This window comes from Lissotriton vulgaris, chromosome 2_1 (genome assembly GCF_964263255.1).
Source record: "Lissotriton vulgaris chromosome 2_1, aLisVul1.2, whole genome shotgun sequence".
Classification (NCBI taxonomy): domain Eukaryota; kingdom Metazoa; phylum Chordata; class Amphibia; order Caudata; family Salamandridae; genus Lissotriton; species Lissotriton vulgaris.
The window spans coordinates 750,238,376-750,252,316 of record NC_141687.1 but is presented as its reverse complement, the minus strand read 5'-3'; the positions used below and the strand labels follow the sequence as shown (position 1 = coordinate 750,252,316).

The 13,941-nt window shown below is 42.4% G+C and overlaps 1 protein-coding gene across 2 annotated transcripts in view; it reads right to left on the bottom strand.

Moving 5' to 3' along the window:
* LOC147731087 (uncharacterized) overlaps nucleotides 1–13,941 on the bottom strand; it is a 654,619-nt gene that overhangs the window by 271,628 nt on the left and 369,050 nt on the right. For both annotated transcript variants that reach the window (XM_086956052.1, XM_086956053.1), the window contains one exon: nucleotides 8,813–9,142. In XM_086956052.1, coding sequence (XP_086812178.1) covers nucleotides 8,813–9,142 — 330 coding nt within the window. The remainder of the gene's footprint in view (nucleotides 1–8,812; nucleotides 9,143–13,941) is intronic.

The window sequence follows — 13,941 nt, the reverse complement described above, 5'->3', positions numbered from 1 at the left end:
GCAGCCCTGCAGCCCCCACTAATACTGAGTGTGGTACCCAGTCATGGGTCGGTGTATTGTGCATACTCCTTAATTGAATGAGGAAGGAAAAGGTGGGAGGGAATGTCAACCTCTTCTACGTATTCTAGCTGAGCAACAAAATCCAGACTGCAAGTGCATTTGACGAAAGGAACATCTGCCCACAACACCATGTTCACCAGTGCTGACTTCAGCACTGGAGGCGCCTGATGTGACAATCTCTTTTGCTCCCACCGCCATGACCTCCTGCTCTACGGATTCCCTCCCTAACACCCTTCAACTGCAACCCTACTCTCCCCATTGCCCTTCTCTCACATAAATGACATTTGTTTTATATACTAGTGTAGGGTGTCACAGCACTTTACATTACCCACAATACACAGAAGCTCCAAACAATTCAGTACTTGCACATTTTTTTAAAAAAGAGGTAAGAGCTAATGCGGGGTGCGATCCTTTTGCCAAAATTAACCAGCCATCCTTGACTCATGCATAAAGTCTAATCCTATTGTAGTAACATTACCCATAGCTTCGTGAGTGTCTCACTGGTTTTGAGTGATCTTGCATACTCGCAGGAGTTGCTCTTCAGTCCAGGAATCAGTTAACTGGAGGCACTTGATGTTAAACAGAGGACTGTGGACCTACATGTTCTCACAGACACAAGACTGTCTCTTCATCAGGAGCTAAAAATTTAATAATTTCTAGTTCCTGAAATTGAATTTTAGGACGTTGAATGCAGTGTTCCCAATTCAAGTCGCACTCAACATATAAAGGGTAACAACAATTATCATTTTTATTTATATAATTGATTTATCTATAACGCTTTTATTCAACTGTTTTTTATACCAAATAGGTTATCTCATTTTTTAAATAAAACAATGATGGGCAGCAGGTAGTCGAAGATTCCATTTAAACAAACATTGCATGTATGCTAGCATGCACACAGGGTTTCGCTCAAGTCTGCACACTGTAATTTGGGTAAACAGTGCAGCATGGGTGTTACAGTGAGAGAGGATAGTTACTTTCGAAATACAGTAACCAACAGGGCATACATATCCCAGGCTGGATGGGGATGGTCCTTCCTGCATCTGGGTTCCCATGTGGATTACTCAGATAGCCAAATTCTCTCACATTCGGGATGAAAGTGGCTCCAGCGCAAGCATGAACAGCATAGAGGTATAATAGGCTTTCCGTCTTGTACCCATGTCAATTCAATTCCATCTTTATTCAGATATTGAGCGTAAATATCCATAAAAGCACAATTCCAAAAATACGTTTCATAAAAGAAAATCATCATACATATATACACTTCAGATTAATATTATACATTGTTGGAAATTGATTTACGAGATCTAAAAACATTTTTTTTAAAAGTTGATACACATACAATGGTTAAAACATTATCTAATTTTTGTATGGCCAGGAAAGCTGGGCGACATTGGTTGAATCCCATTGTTCTCAGAAGGGGCAAAATCCATTTTTTCCTTTGAGGAATGTAAACTTTACAAAATGATAAAATGTGTATGTCCGACTGTTTATTAATTCTTTAGTCCAGTCATTCATTTTTGGGTGACTAATTAATCTGTATAAGATGTTCATTTTAAAACGGGTTAATAAAAACCTGTCAAATGCTTTCATATCCAGTTTTAAGTATGGTTGAATTTCACATGAGATAATGGTTAATTGATGTAGTATTACTGTATTTTTCTTCATTTCTACATCATATCTTTTCTCCTCTAAATATGTCATGCATTATCGTTTCAATTCTTTTCTGGAAATGGACGACATTAAGTTGGTTTCATCAAAGTAGTCCCTATGACCAATCTCCCTAAAAAAGAATTCAATATAGGCCAACCATCTTATTTTTCTACTTTTTTCAACCAGCAAAGCATCTCTCAAAATTACACGGTTAAAAACACACTCCTCCGTTGTCCACACCCGATGCCAGAGGAGGACAGGTTGGCATTTAAATATATCCTCAATATAAGTTTGACCTACTTCCATATGGCAATTAAGTGTAGCAACGCTATCAGGGGTTGCAAGGAGGTAGCGCATAAATGAATTTTCTACTAGTTGTAAAGACTTGACATTGGCATAACCCCAGATGCCAGCACCATATGTTGCTATGGCTACACTCGTTGCTCTATATAATTGATTTGGCGAACAAGAGTTTGCGAGTTTTAATTGTTATGCTCCATTCACCATTCTGTGTAAACAAAATACCCAGATAAGGAAAGGCTGACGTAAATTCCAGGGGTTTAAGATTTATAAACATACGTTTCTTATTCTTTAAGCCCCCCGGCCCACAGTTCATGCAAAACGTTTTTGAGGAGTTTACCATCAAATCTAAGCTAGCCATAAAATTAGTAAAGGAATTAATCATCTGCTGCATGGCTAGTGGGGTTCGAGCCATCAAGACTGCGTCAACCGCATATAAAAGGCCGGGTATAGATCTTTTACCTATAAGGGGCATATCCCGACATTCTCCAAGTAAGACCTTTTCCAAATGATTTATATAGATTAGGAATAGAAAGGGGGCTAGTACGCACCCTTGTGTAACACCGCTTTTAATTTTAAAGAGTGTGGTGCGTTCCCCCTCCCTGCCATATCTTACTGTGGCCTGCGCGCCCCTATATAATTCTCTCAGAAAGTTGAATTGGATGATAGCATGCGCAATTTAATCTATCCCCTTTTTTAAAGATTGGAATTATGGTTGACTCGTACCAGGAGGATAATATTCCTTCAGTACGTACTGCTTTAAAAAGTTTGGTGAGGATTGGGGCCCATAGAGGCAAGTAATAATTGTATATATCAACAGGACCCCGTCGGAGCCTGGGGCTTTTCCCCTCATGCTGGCATCTATTCCAGCAATTACCTCATTTAGTGTTATTTTGAGATCAAACATATTGCTACTTCGAAACATCTCATCCTGGTTTCCTAATAATCCAGTTTCATCATCCCTTTCTTCGTTACTATACAAACTTTCATAATGCTTTACCCATTCTGGGCCTGTGATGGCGATCTCAATGCTTGCCCTGCCTTGCTCCGCAAACCGAGTTGTGCGGACAACCTTCCAAAAAGCCGCTGTGTCCTTGCTCTCAGATGCCTCACAGAGTAGTTCCCATGCCTCCCTCTTTATGGCTACCTTTCTTTCCTTTAATGCATTTTTATAAGCCTTACGACAATGTTTAATTTGCTCACAGTCACGCGGATGGTTTTTTAGGGACTGCTTTAAGTTAGTGTGTGCATCGATACAGGGTTTATCAAACCACCTAATCTCCTGTTTCTCCCAGTTTTACAGTTAACCCATAAACTCCTTTGATCTTGCAATTTATTTTTTGAAAATGTTCAATCACTGCGGTATTCTGGGAGTCTATGTCAAGACATATGTCAAAGCTTGTTTTACACTGCTTAATTATCTTTCCTATGAAATCATCCGGGATTATTTTTATCCATTTCAAAGCATAACCGTTGTGCCTCTGAAGTACTATATTATCTACCGGATCCCTCTCTGGGTTGCCCTTATCGTACCTGAAGTCATAATTTACAACTTCTATGGATTGGGGATAGTGATCACTCAGCGCTGTTTCTATAGTTCTAAAGTTAGCCACATCATTACCATGCCTGACTGATACTAAAATAAAATCTATGATAGACACTGTGCCTCTCCCAAAAAATGTTGGGTGAAAATTCACCTCCGGTTGGCATTCCTTATTAGCATAAGACAGATCACATGAGAAAACAGCTTCATTTAACACATTCTCACAGTTACTATGGTCGAAATGAGATAAAGGTCTTTCCTTTTCAAGGTTTGTACCACATATTCCAAGTTCACCCAGCTTACATAACAAGCAATTAAAATCCCCACCCCACATTGCGAAAACATCCTTGTTTTTCCAGTGGATCATGTTTTTTAGATCTATGATGAACTGCTTCATAACCCCCTCCCGAACCTCAGCAGCAATGTTGTTGTAAAAATTTGCAATCAGTAGGGATTTGTTTTTGTAGATACAGATTTGCAGCATTTGATAATATGTATTGCTGATTGAAACATCTACACTCTCGCACTTCAGGCTATTTGAGACATAGGTACTCAAACCTCCCTTCGCTCTTCCTGCTACTGATGCTACTGCAGGTACAAAGAAAGTTTTATAGCCAAGGAGATAAGCCTCCTTAGACCATGTCTTCTGAAGATTCACTATATCATGATTGTTTAACAATTTCAACCATGTCCCGTCTGTTAGTTTAGATTTTATACCAGCGATATTCCAAAACATGATAACCCATCTTCCATCAATTCGCTTATCTTTAGTAGGGACTTCAATTTCTGGTATTGTAATTAAATTATCCAAGTCTTTGGCTGGGCCACTTTGTATGTGTGTTCCATAGTCTACTCTAGGATGCCCTTCTGAATTATCAGCCCCAGTCCTAATCAGTTTTGTAATAATTTCAGGGGATTCTGAATTAGTTTCACGGATGGCTGTTCTAATATTGGTGGAGAGGTCTATATCCACTTTTGTAGGGGTAGTTAATACCATACTTCGTAGCACGGGATAAGCGGTGGTGATGGTTTAGTTTTTATTGCACCGTCAATTCACTCCAATCCCTCTAGTTCGTGAAATATATCAAAGCAATTTTGAATTGGTACCCTGTAGTGATTTTTGTAGGAATCCATATATGTCCTTCCCTGGGAGCTCTCTGGGTAGTTATTATGTTGCTCTCCCAGCGGTGGTGGGTAGAAGTAGCTAAGATCTACTGTGAGTATTCTACTCTCCAGGCTTTCTACCCTCCACCCACAGATATGGGAAACCACCGCCTATCTCTAAAGTTCACCAAGACACAATCACCCTTTTTATCTTTATGTTTCTGGCCCACCCAACTTAATCTAATTGTACCCATGTCTAATACCTAGGTATCGGAGATCACTCCTCTTATCTGTACCCTAGCTATTGGGTATATGCAGAGCAACTTTACCCAGTCAATGAAATTAGGACCATACCCCATACATTCTAACACTACCCTAATACGTCCAACTCACTGTATCAGCAGCACATTATGGGTCAATGGCAACTTGCACGTAGGCATGCTCAGATCCTGCATAATATGCATCAGCTATCTAATGTTAAGCATCATATGTCTTCCTGGGATAAACCACATTTGATCTTCATGTATAAGGGACCTAATGATGCCCAAAATCTATTGTCTGTGGTTTAACGCAACACCTAGGTTTCAGTATTTATCAGAAATATTGAACAGTAGGATGTTACTTGAGTAAGATCTGTGCCCTCTTTGGGAACCAGGATTATCACCACTTCCTGTATTTTGGGCAGTAAGCAATCCACCCACTTGGATTCTTAAAAAAAAAAAAAAAGATTTTATCCAGGAGTTTTACCGCAGGCCATCCCCACCAAAGTTTATTTCAATTAGGGTACTCCAATTGGGCCCTCTAACACCTCTATGTAGCTGTAAGTCTCTCTAGCCTCACACCGCCCATGAATGCCCTTACCTCTTGTTCGTCCACCAGAGGGGGCTTTTCTCTTGTATTCCTTAAAAATATATGTTTATCTGCTCCTTTACAATTACCATTCTCCTATAACTCTGTTGTAATGATGGTATATGTTTCCCAGCACACATAGAAAAAGGAAAAAGCCTCGTGTGATTGTTTTTGTGCAGGAGATTCTGCTTCCTGCACAAAAACAATCATCCCCTCAACACAGGCACTCTTGCACCATGGTGCAAAGGTGCCTGTGTTGGTGCAGGGCAGGCCATTGTGCACCGGCACAGGGTAAAAGGACAGGAATGACCTTTATTGTATTGATACGGGGTATTCCTGCCCTTTTCTTTTACTGTAGCGCATCAGGGAGGGCTGCAACGCTGCCCCACAGTGAAACCTCATAAATGAGGCCCTGTATCTTTTGGGAAATGTGTCAAGTCTCTGCTCATTCCGGGACATCCATTTCCTATTTATGGCTGCCATCTTTCAATTGGGTCAAAGCAGAGTATTGTACCAGTCAGTGTATGCCTATCTGTGTGCTTAGTCTCCCCTTCTGTGATATGAGAACTTGACCAATTGACCAGTCTTTGCATCAGAAAATACAGTCCCCATCCCAATGGGAAAACACCATCCCTCCAACTCAGTGTTCAGCCCGGTATGCTCATGGACATACATTAAAAATATATAAAGGTATCTGTATACCCACCTTCCTAAACACCACCTTTTAACTTGTCAATATAGGTTATGAACCACCACACCACCACTTCAGGTGACATCAGCTCCTTATTCCTTGCCCATCATTTCTGGAAGAACTCCAGCCGACCTCTACAGCAACCCCACTTGCATGTCTGCTTCCCTTGGAGAGGATCCATGCTCTGGCCTTAAAGTCCTATCAACCTGCACCACCACATGGGGAGTCCAGTCGACTCCAGCCTTTATAGCCCCTCTATCTAAAATTCCCCTGCCCAAGGTTATCTCGAGGGAGTGACAGTCAATATTGACCAACTTTCCCTAAAATTTACAGCCAAGACCAGACATCTTCTGGGCTATCAAAGAAGTGGCTTTTGCCCTGTGCCAAAACTTGTAGCCGGGCTGGAAACACCAGAATGTACTTGAGGCTCATCAACCAGAGCTTTAGCTTAACTTATATATTTGATTTCCGTTGGGCTTGAGTCCTCCTGGTGTAAGTTGGGTAAATAGCCCACCTGCAGTTTGAGACTCACTCTATTACTTTATCTCTATCCGCACGTACTCTAGAGTCACGGTTCTTGTTGTTAAGATTTTGTGTTAGGAGGATCCTAGGTGCCAGGCATCGGGGCCAGGACAAGCTCTTTTCACTACAAACAGTCCGAAGAGTTCTTGCGGGCGCACCTCACGTCATACCCACTCTTCCAGAAATCATTGTTGTAGTCAAGTCCTCAACTCTCTCTGGAATCTGAGCAACTATTATGTTTGGTCAGGTGTTCATCTGCACTATGTGGTCCTTCAAGACAGCCACCTCCGACTTCAGCTCCGTGATGGTACCCTCTGCTAATTCCACCCTTTCTGCCAAGCTGCGCAGGTCAACTGAAGCAAATTGACCCCAAATTGACACAGAATTAGTTTTCCCTTCCGATATTGTTTGCAAGGGCCTTAATGGCTTCAATAATATTAGCTCCTAAGGTGTCCTCCACCACCACCTCCTGCTCTGTGATTTTCTGCAAGCCTGTTTGTGTGGGCACCTGCTGTGGCAGGGTATGAGGTGTAGTACACTGCATCATAGTGTTGCCCTTTGACAGTTTAGGTGCTTTAGCTTTGCCCATATGCCACGGTTATGAATACGCTCTTCAGCCCCCGGAATAATCTAGTATCCCGAGTTTCTAATGGCTACAGGCTTCCCTCGGTCAGTATTAATGCAGTTTCACATGCTGACGACTGAGCCTCCGGCCCACATACCTACAGACCCAAGTCAAGGGGCAACCAGGTCTCCTTGCTGTCATAGTTCCCCCTGGGTTGAACTCCGCCATCCTCTTCATGTTGAATCCACAACCAGAGCCCCAGACATACCACAGCCTTCCGCTCCAGGACCTTCCCTTCCAGTCAGCTCACCTACCCTCTGCCCTTCGGGATCATTCTATTCCCACCAGTCCCTTCAGGAACAGACCGGCAGGGTGGCCCGTACAATCTGCAGCCTCGCTTTTCGACCACCAGGGCCGGGCTCCTCTCCCTTGTATTAAATTAATTTCCGCCTGTGCACCCTGGCCTGCATAACCAGTCCATCACACAGTTGTCAGCAGGGCCATAAGACGGATGTCGTTATATGCGCTGACGGGGTCCAACTCCTTACCAGAGGCCTCCCACCATCGGAATTGCAGTCACCTGTCTACATCACATGGCAAATCAGCCATCTGTATAGCACTGCACTCCTCTCTGCGGCTCTGGTGCTCAAGTCCGCCTGGCTGCACAGCCCCTGGCCTTCATGCTTTCAAGTCTCTACCATCAGGACCAAGGCTCGTCAGACAGGAAATTGGGTTGGGAGAGGTATTAACAGTTCCCACTGGGGTCGGATGGCATCACCACAGCCCCTAAGCAGACAACGAGGTAAGTAACAGCACTTCTTGGGGCTCTATCACACAGGATTAAGTAGGGTAGGCCAGGTGCTCCTTACAAGAGCATCAGATCTGCCATCTTGCCATAGCCACACCCAAGCTTCTAGCTTCTAGCTCAAAAGGAAAGGATAGTTGGTAGGTGGGAACTGTCAAATAGCCAACTGAGTAACAAACTGGGGACAATTTCAGGTTAGAAAACACGGATACTACAGCCAGGCCTGTCAGAAGGGCGTGAGGCAGAAAGGGCATTATTGGAAAGGCTTTTTTGACAGCCCGCGCTTGTGCTGTCATAACATTATTTATAGATTTTAAAATACAATTTGGAGCACCTTTATTAATAGCAATGCAGCTAATACAAATACCACCCCTAGATAGAGCTCAATATGGATCTGCAGTGTTTTTTATTTCCCTCTTCTTATGAAGGGTTCGGTTCAGTATCATAATGCAGGCCCAGTAAAAACTTCTGAGTATGATGAACAACAATATAGAGGATATACAAGTAGCAATGAAGGGGATACAGTTTAGTTTTGACAGAGGGTGGGATTATAAAGAAGCTTTTACCTACTTGCAATCAATATTATAATGGTGTCAAAGAATATAGAGAGCATTCAATACTGAAAGCGAAAAATTCAATAAAATAAATCAGGTTGTTGACAGAAAACAGAGAAGTACAAGAGACTTTTAACAAGAGGAAGTAAAAACATTTGTGACTTACTCAGATTTTCAAGCGTCCATTTAGCTTCTTTGTGTGTAATAACACCTTTGTGATTCTTCAGACTTTCATGGCCAACTCTGCATATGAACTTCTTCCCAACATCTTTATTACGAAGAGTGCATGTTATGCTTGTCGTGCAGCTACAAAGTCCATCTGGTCCACTGGTGACATCACTAATGCTTAGGTTCTCACGCACTTGTTCATCATTTTTATACCACTTCACTTCAAGAGTTTTTGGGAAAAAGGAATGTATTCTGCATGACAACGTAAGCTTGTCTTCAATAAAAAGGGTTTCTGGAACAGCTTGTATAAGATCCAATATTGGCTGAGCTAGAAAATGTAATGGGAGTAACATACTTTAAATAGAGTGCAATTTCATATCTTCCATTACAAAATGCATCATTTTAGCCACCTATGGCTGTGCACCGTAAGTACTGCATCATTTCCTCTAAGCATGGCTAATAACACAATTCAAAAACGCAAACAACCTTAATTTAAATGCCATTAAGATAGCCAAATATATTTGATTTCTATACAGAAAAGTAAATCAAAGACAAATTTGGCGTCAAATATCAAACACTGAGATCTTATTTACACACCATTAATTGCAGAGAATAGTTTCAAAAACATAAGTCACTTAAAATGATTAGTAACTGGGGGTGCTTCATAAATAGTTAAAGGACAAGTAATTAAATAAAGAAGGAGTTCAAGGGTTCATAGACAGAGTCATGAATTCTGCTGTACCTCCGAGCTGGAAATTCCATCCCAGATTACATTGGTCTTACTGAAGCTACTCCCTTTCAAGGTACCACTGATGTCCTTTCTACACTGAGTCTGGGAAAGAATGGTGCATTTTGAATTTTTACATCAAAGTAGATTTAGAAAGCCCGCTAACCATCTAGCTCTGGATAGAAAGAGAAGCTAGCATAAAAGCTAATAAAAAGGGCGTTAATGCCACAAACTGTTGAACTGTGTCAGTGTGTGAGACGCCCTGCTTCTCTGCCGTGCTTCTCCTGCTACAAGCAATGATCACCCAGAGAACTCCAACATTTTCCTGACCCATCCTACTGAAAGAAAGAGGTTGCAAATCCCATACACAAAATCATGTTTTAATTTCTCATTTACCTGTGATGCCCTATTGCAATTATATTAGATGGATACAAGATGGACCTGGCCGACAGCAGATAAAAATAGCAATCCTGATGAAACCAATACAAAAGCTCCACTAATGCTTTCCAGGGTGTGGTGATGGACCTTTCCATCTCCAAATTACCAATAACAACATTAATAAGGTCCTAAGTATGCTCACAAAAGCTGCTTCAAAGTGCCAGAAAAGGCAGGGTATGAAAAGCATCTTCAAAATGACTGAAAAGGCAGCGTTCCTCAATTCCTAAAAAGAAATTATAGCTATCTGTAGGTCTATTTAGAATTAGATAGGCCTATTTTCTGACCCTTCCATTGAGAACCCAGTCGATTCAATTGGGCAGATGTTTTAGGTGAGGATTAGGAAGGGCCGATGAAACAGAACATCTTTTATGTCTCTTCTTAGTATGAGCCGGTCCTGTTGTTGCCTAAGAGCAAGGGGCGGCTGTTTTAGCATTTTGACAAAAAGAGTTTAGTGTTTTACTACTGCCCCTCTGTTGGATATGACCACCAGTTCAGTGGTGCACCCCCAGATTTTTTGCTTTGACAGTTTTTGCTGGCAGTAGAACTCTGCTTATGCTAACAAGTGGAAAGGGCAAAAGTGACTGTGTTGAAAAGGAAGTTTGGCAGTTGGAAGAGAAGATGGGAGGCAGAGGGGATAAATGAAATCCTGTGTTATATGGAATTAAATATCTGTGGGAATTAGAGAATAATACGGGAAAATGGAAAGTGTGTGCAACAGGATTGTTGTTGGTTGTATTGAAATCTGAATAAAAAGTTAAAATAAAATGTACACAGAGTGCCTGTGCTACTTCTTTCAACATGATGACATTAGAATACCCATGATTAGCATAGTTAAGTTACCTATAAGTCCCTAGTATATGGTACAAAAATGTACTCAGGGCCTGTAAGTTAAATGGCATAAGTGGACTGCAGCACCCGTTGTGCCATTCACTACAGTGACAGTGTAAGAACGACAGCGCGTCTACCATGTGTGGCCTGACTGTGCGGATTTAAACTGCATGTTCGGCCATTTGACAGGCCTAATCCCACATTTTAAATACTATGCACCTTGCAATAAAGGGATTGAAGACTGCATGCAGGTAAAATATTAATATTTAAAATAGGGAAATGTAAAGATTTAATGTTAAACACGTTCTTACAGTGAACAGACCCCAAAAGCTATTATCACTGTAGCTGGGTCAGCTGCTCCTTACCGGGATACGATATTCAATGTAATAATGTTATCGCCTATCAGAAAACAACTACAAATGTAATTCTTGAGTTTTTTGCAGAATTGTATTACAAACTCAATTCATAGGTGAAGACAGGATTATCCATACTAATATAATAAAGAGAGAGCCCTAACCTTTGAGGCGGGTAATCTCAGGAACCACAGCACCAATCCCAACACCCAATACAGCGTTGGAAAGGGCAGTTGCAGCAGAAGGACATAGGCTATGCAGACGCCCACCATATACATTTAAATGGTAAAAGAACCGTGCCAGCAAAGTAGTCCCTTATGGGCGTGTCTGCGTTGCGCTGTGTGTGCTGGGGGCATGTGGTACGTTCCGCCCTTCATGCCATGTCTCATATCGTTTGCTAATCCCACCCTGCTCCCTTTAAATACCCCTGCACCCCATTATCATAACCCACCATTACTCCTTAAAATACCCTAACACCCTTAAACACTAACCCATCTTAACCCTATAAATATACCCTGTACCACAAAACCCAAACCTATCCCTAAACCCTAAAAATACCCCTGTACCCCAAAACCCAAACCTAGCCCTGAACCCTATAAATATCCGTGTACCTCAAAACCCAAACCTACCCCTGAACCCTAAAAATATCCCTGTACACCCAAAACCCAAACCTAACCCTGAACCCTAAAAATACCACTGCACCCCAAAACCCCAAACCTACCCCTGAACCCTAAAATACCCCTGTACCCCAAAACCCAAACCAAGCCCTGAACCCTTAAAATACCCCTGTACCCCAAAACCAAAGCCTACCCCTGAACCCTAAAAATACCCCTGTACCCCAAAACCCAAACCTAGCCCTGAACCCTAAAAATAACCCTGTACCCCAAAACTCAAACCTATCCCTGAACCCTAAAAAACCCTGTACCCCAAAAACCAAACCTAGCCCTGAACCCTAAAAATACCCCTGAATCCCAAAACCCAAACCTAGCCCTGAGCCCTTAAAATACCCCTGTACCCCAAAACCCAAACCTAGCCCTGAACCCTTAAAATACTCCTGTACCCCAAAACCCAAACCTACCCCTGAACCCTAAAAATACCCCTATACCCCAAAACCCAAACCTAGCCCTAAACCCTAAAAATACCCCTGTACCCCAAAACCCATACCTATCCCTAAACCCTAAGACTACCCCTGTACCCCATAACCCAAAACTATATCTGAACCCTTAACATACCCAAACACCCCAAAACATATACCTCAGTACCCCAAAACATATACCCCTATACCCATACTTACCTTATCCAAACATTAAAAAAGACATGCTTTTATCATTCATGCATTAACAACTAATTTTGTTGTAAATGTATGCGTGGTAAAAGCATATAAAATGTAATGCCATGCGTTATAATGGCATTGCGGAGTCATGGTACTTTCTTAATGAAAGTATGCGGAGTGATGGTATGCGGAAAGAAAGTTGCGGAATAATGGGTGTTTACCCTCCCCGGTAAGTACATTGGTGGCACGGCGGGTCACATCTCCAGCAACATACTCATATGTTTTCACCACCCATTTGAAAAGTGCAGAGGTCTCTCTCATTGATGGCCAGCACCGACATACACTTGTTTATACACACCTCCCGCCACAAGTTCTAGAATTGCGAACTTTAGAGCTGGGGAGCTACGTTCGAATTTCGGCATCAGCTCAACATCCTGTGATTCCAGGCAGATCGCTTTGTCTCCCCGTGCCTACCACAAATTAATGTGTTCTTCTGTAATGTAAATTGTGCTCATGCCATGTTGTCGAGTTCGCGCTATATAATATTGCAAGGAAAAATAAAGTAGGGAAACTCGAGTTCACACACTACTGAACGCGCACTCTTAAGTGCATCAGCAGTGCATTGTGAATCGGAGCGTTTCACAGGCCTGTCACAGATAAGAAATGCTATCAAAACGAAATCCTACAAAACAATATACTACTGGCCGGCAGCAATTCATACCCGGACAACGTCGGGACGGGCTGCTAGTTATACATATTTTGGAAAATTACCTTTAGAAAGTTACTTTTTCCCCTTCTTAAAGCCTTTGGAGGCTCATTTACATGGGTCACCTGGTAGCTGGTAGCTGAATTGCCCCCTGAGGAGGTGACACAAAGGCTTTGGGTGTGAGGAGGTGTACTGTTCCTCCAACAGGATTTGCCATCTGGGCTGTGCCCAGGAACTTGATTAACTTCAAAGACTCCTAGCCTGTCACCGGCAAGTGTTAGCTGACACCTGGGTACACACCTTCTTTTATTCTCCCAGTCAGGCAGGCACCAATCCCAGTGGGAGAGTAGTTGTCCCCAGAACTAGTTTGGATTGGCCAAAAAGGAGGCGTTGCTCAATTCCATGGCTACTTCTCTGGGGTAGGCACACAGGGAGAAGGGTTTTACCATCTTGGATTTAAGAAGAGAGAGGCACTGTGGGATTGTTTACAATGGGGCGCACAGGAAGAGCTGCAATAGTGGACGGGTTACCTTGGGAACATTTAATTTAATGGTTAGGGAGTGGGGAGGAGGCACCCCCACCCACTGGCCAGTGCCAGTCTTAAATGTAAACACAAGGAGATGATGGACACTCACCTCCAGTCGCAGATCTGGGTTGAATCCATCATCATTGTTTAGCTCACTTCGCCCCCTCATTTCAGACCCACCTATATGCAAATCAGTCTTGATCCTGTGCCTCATCGGAACAGTCCAGCCTGAACTGCCAAGCCAGGTCTTCCCTGAAACGGAAACAAGCATCCTGG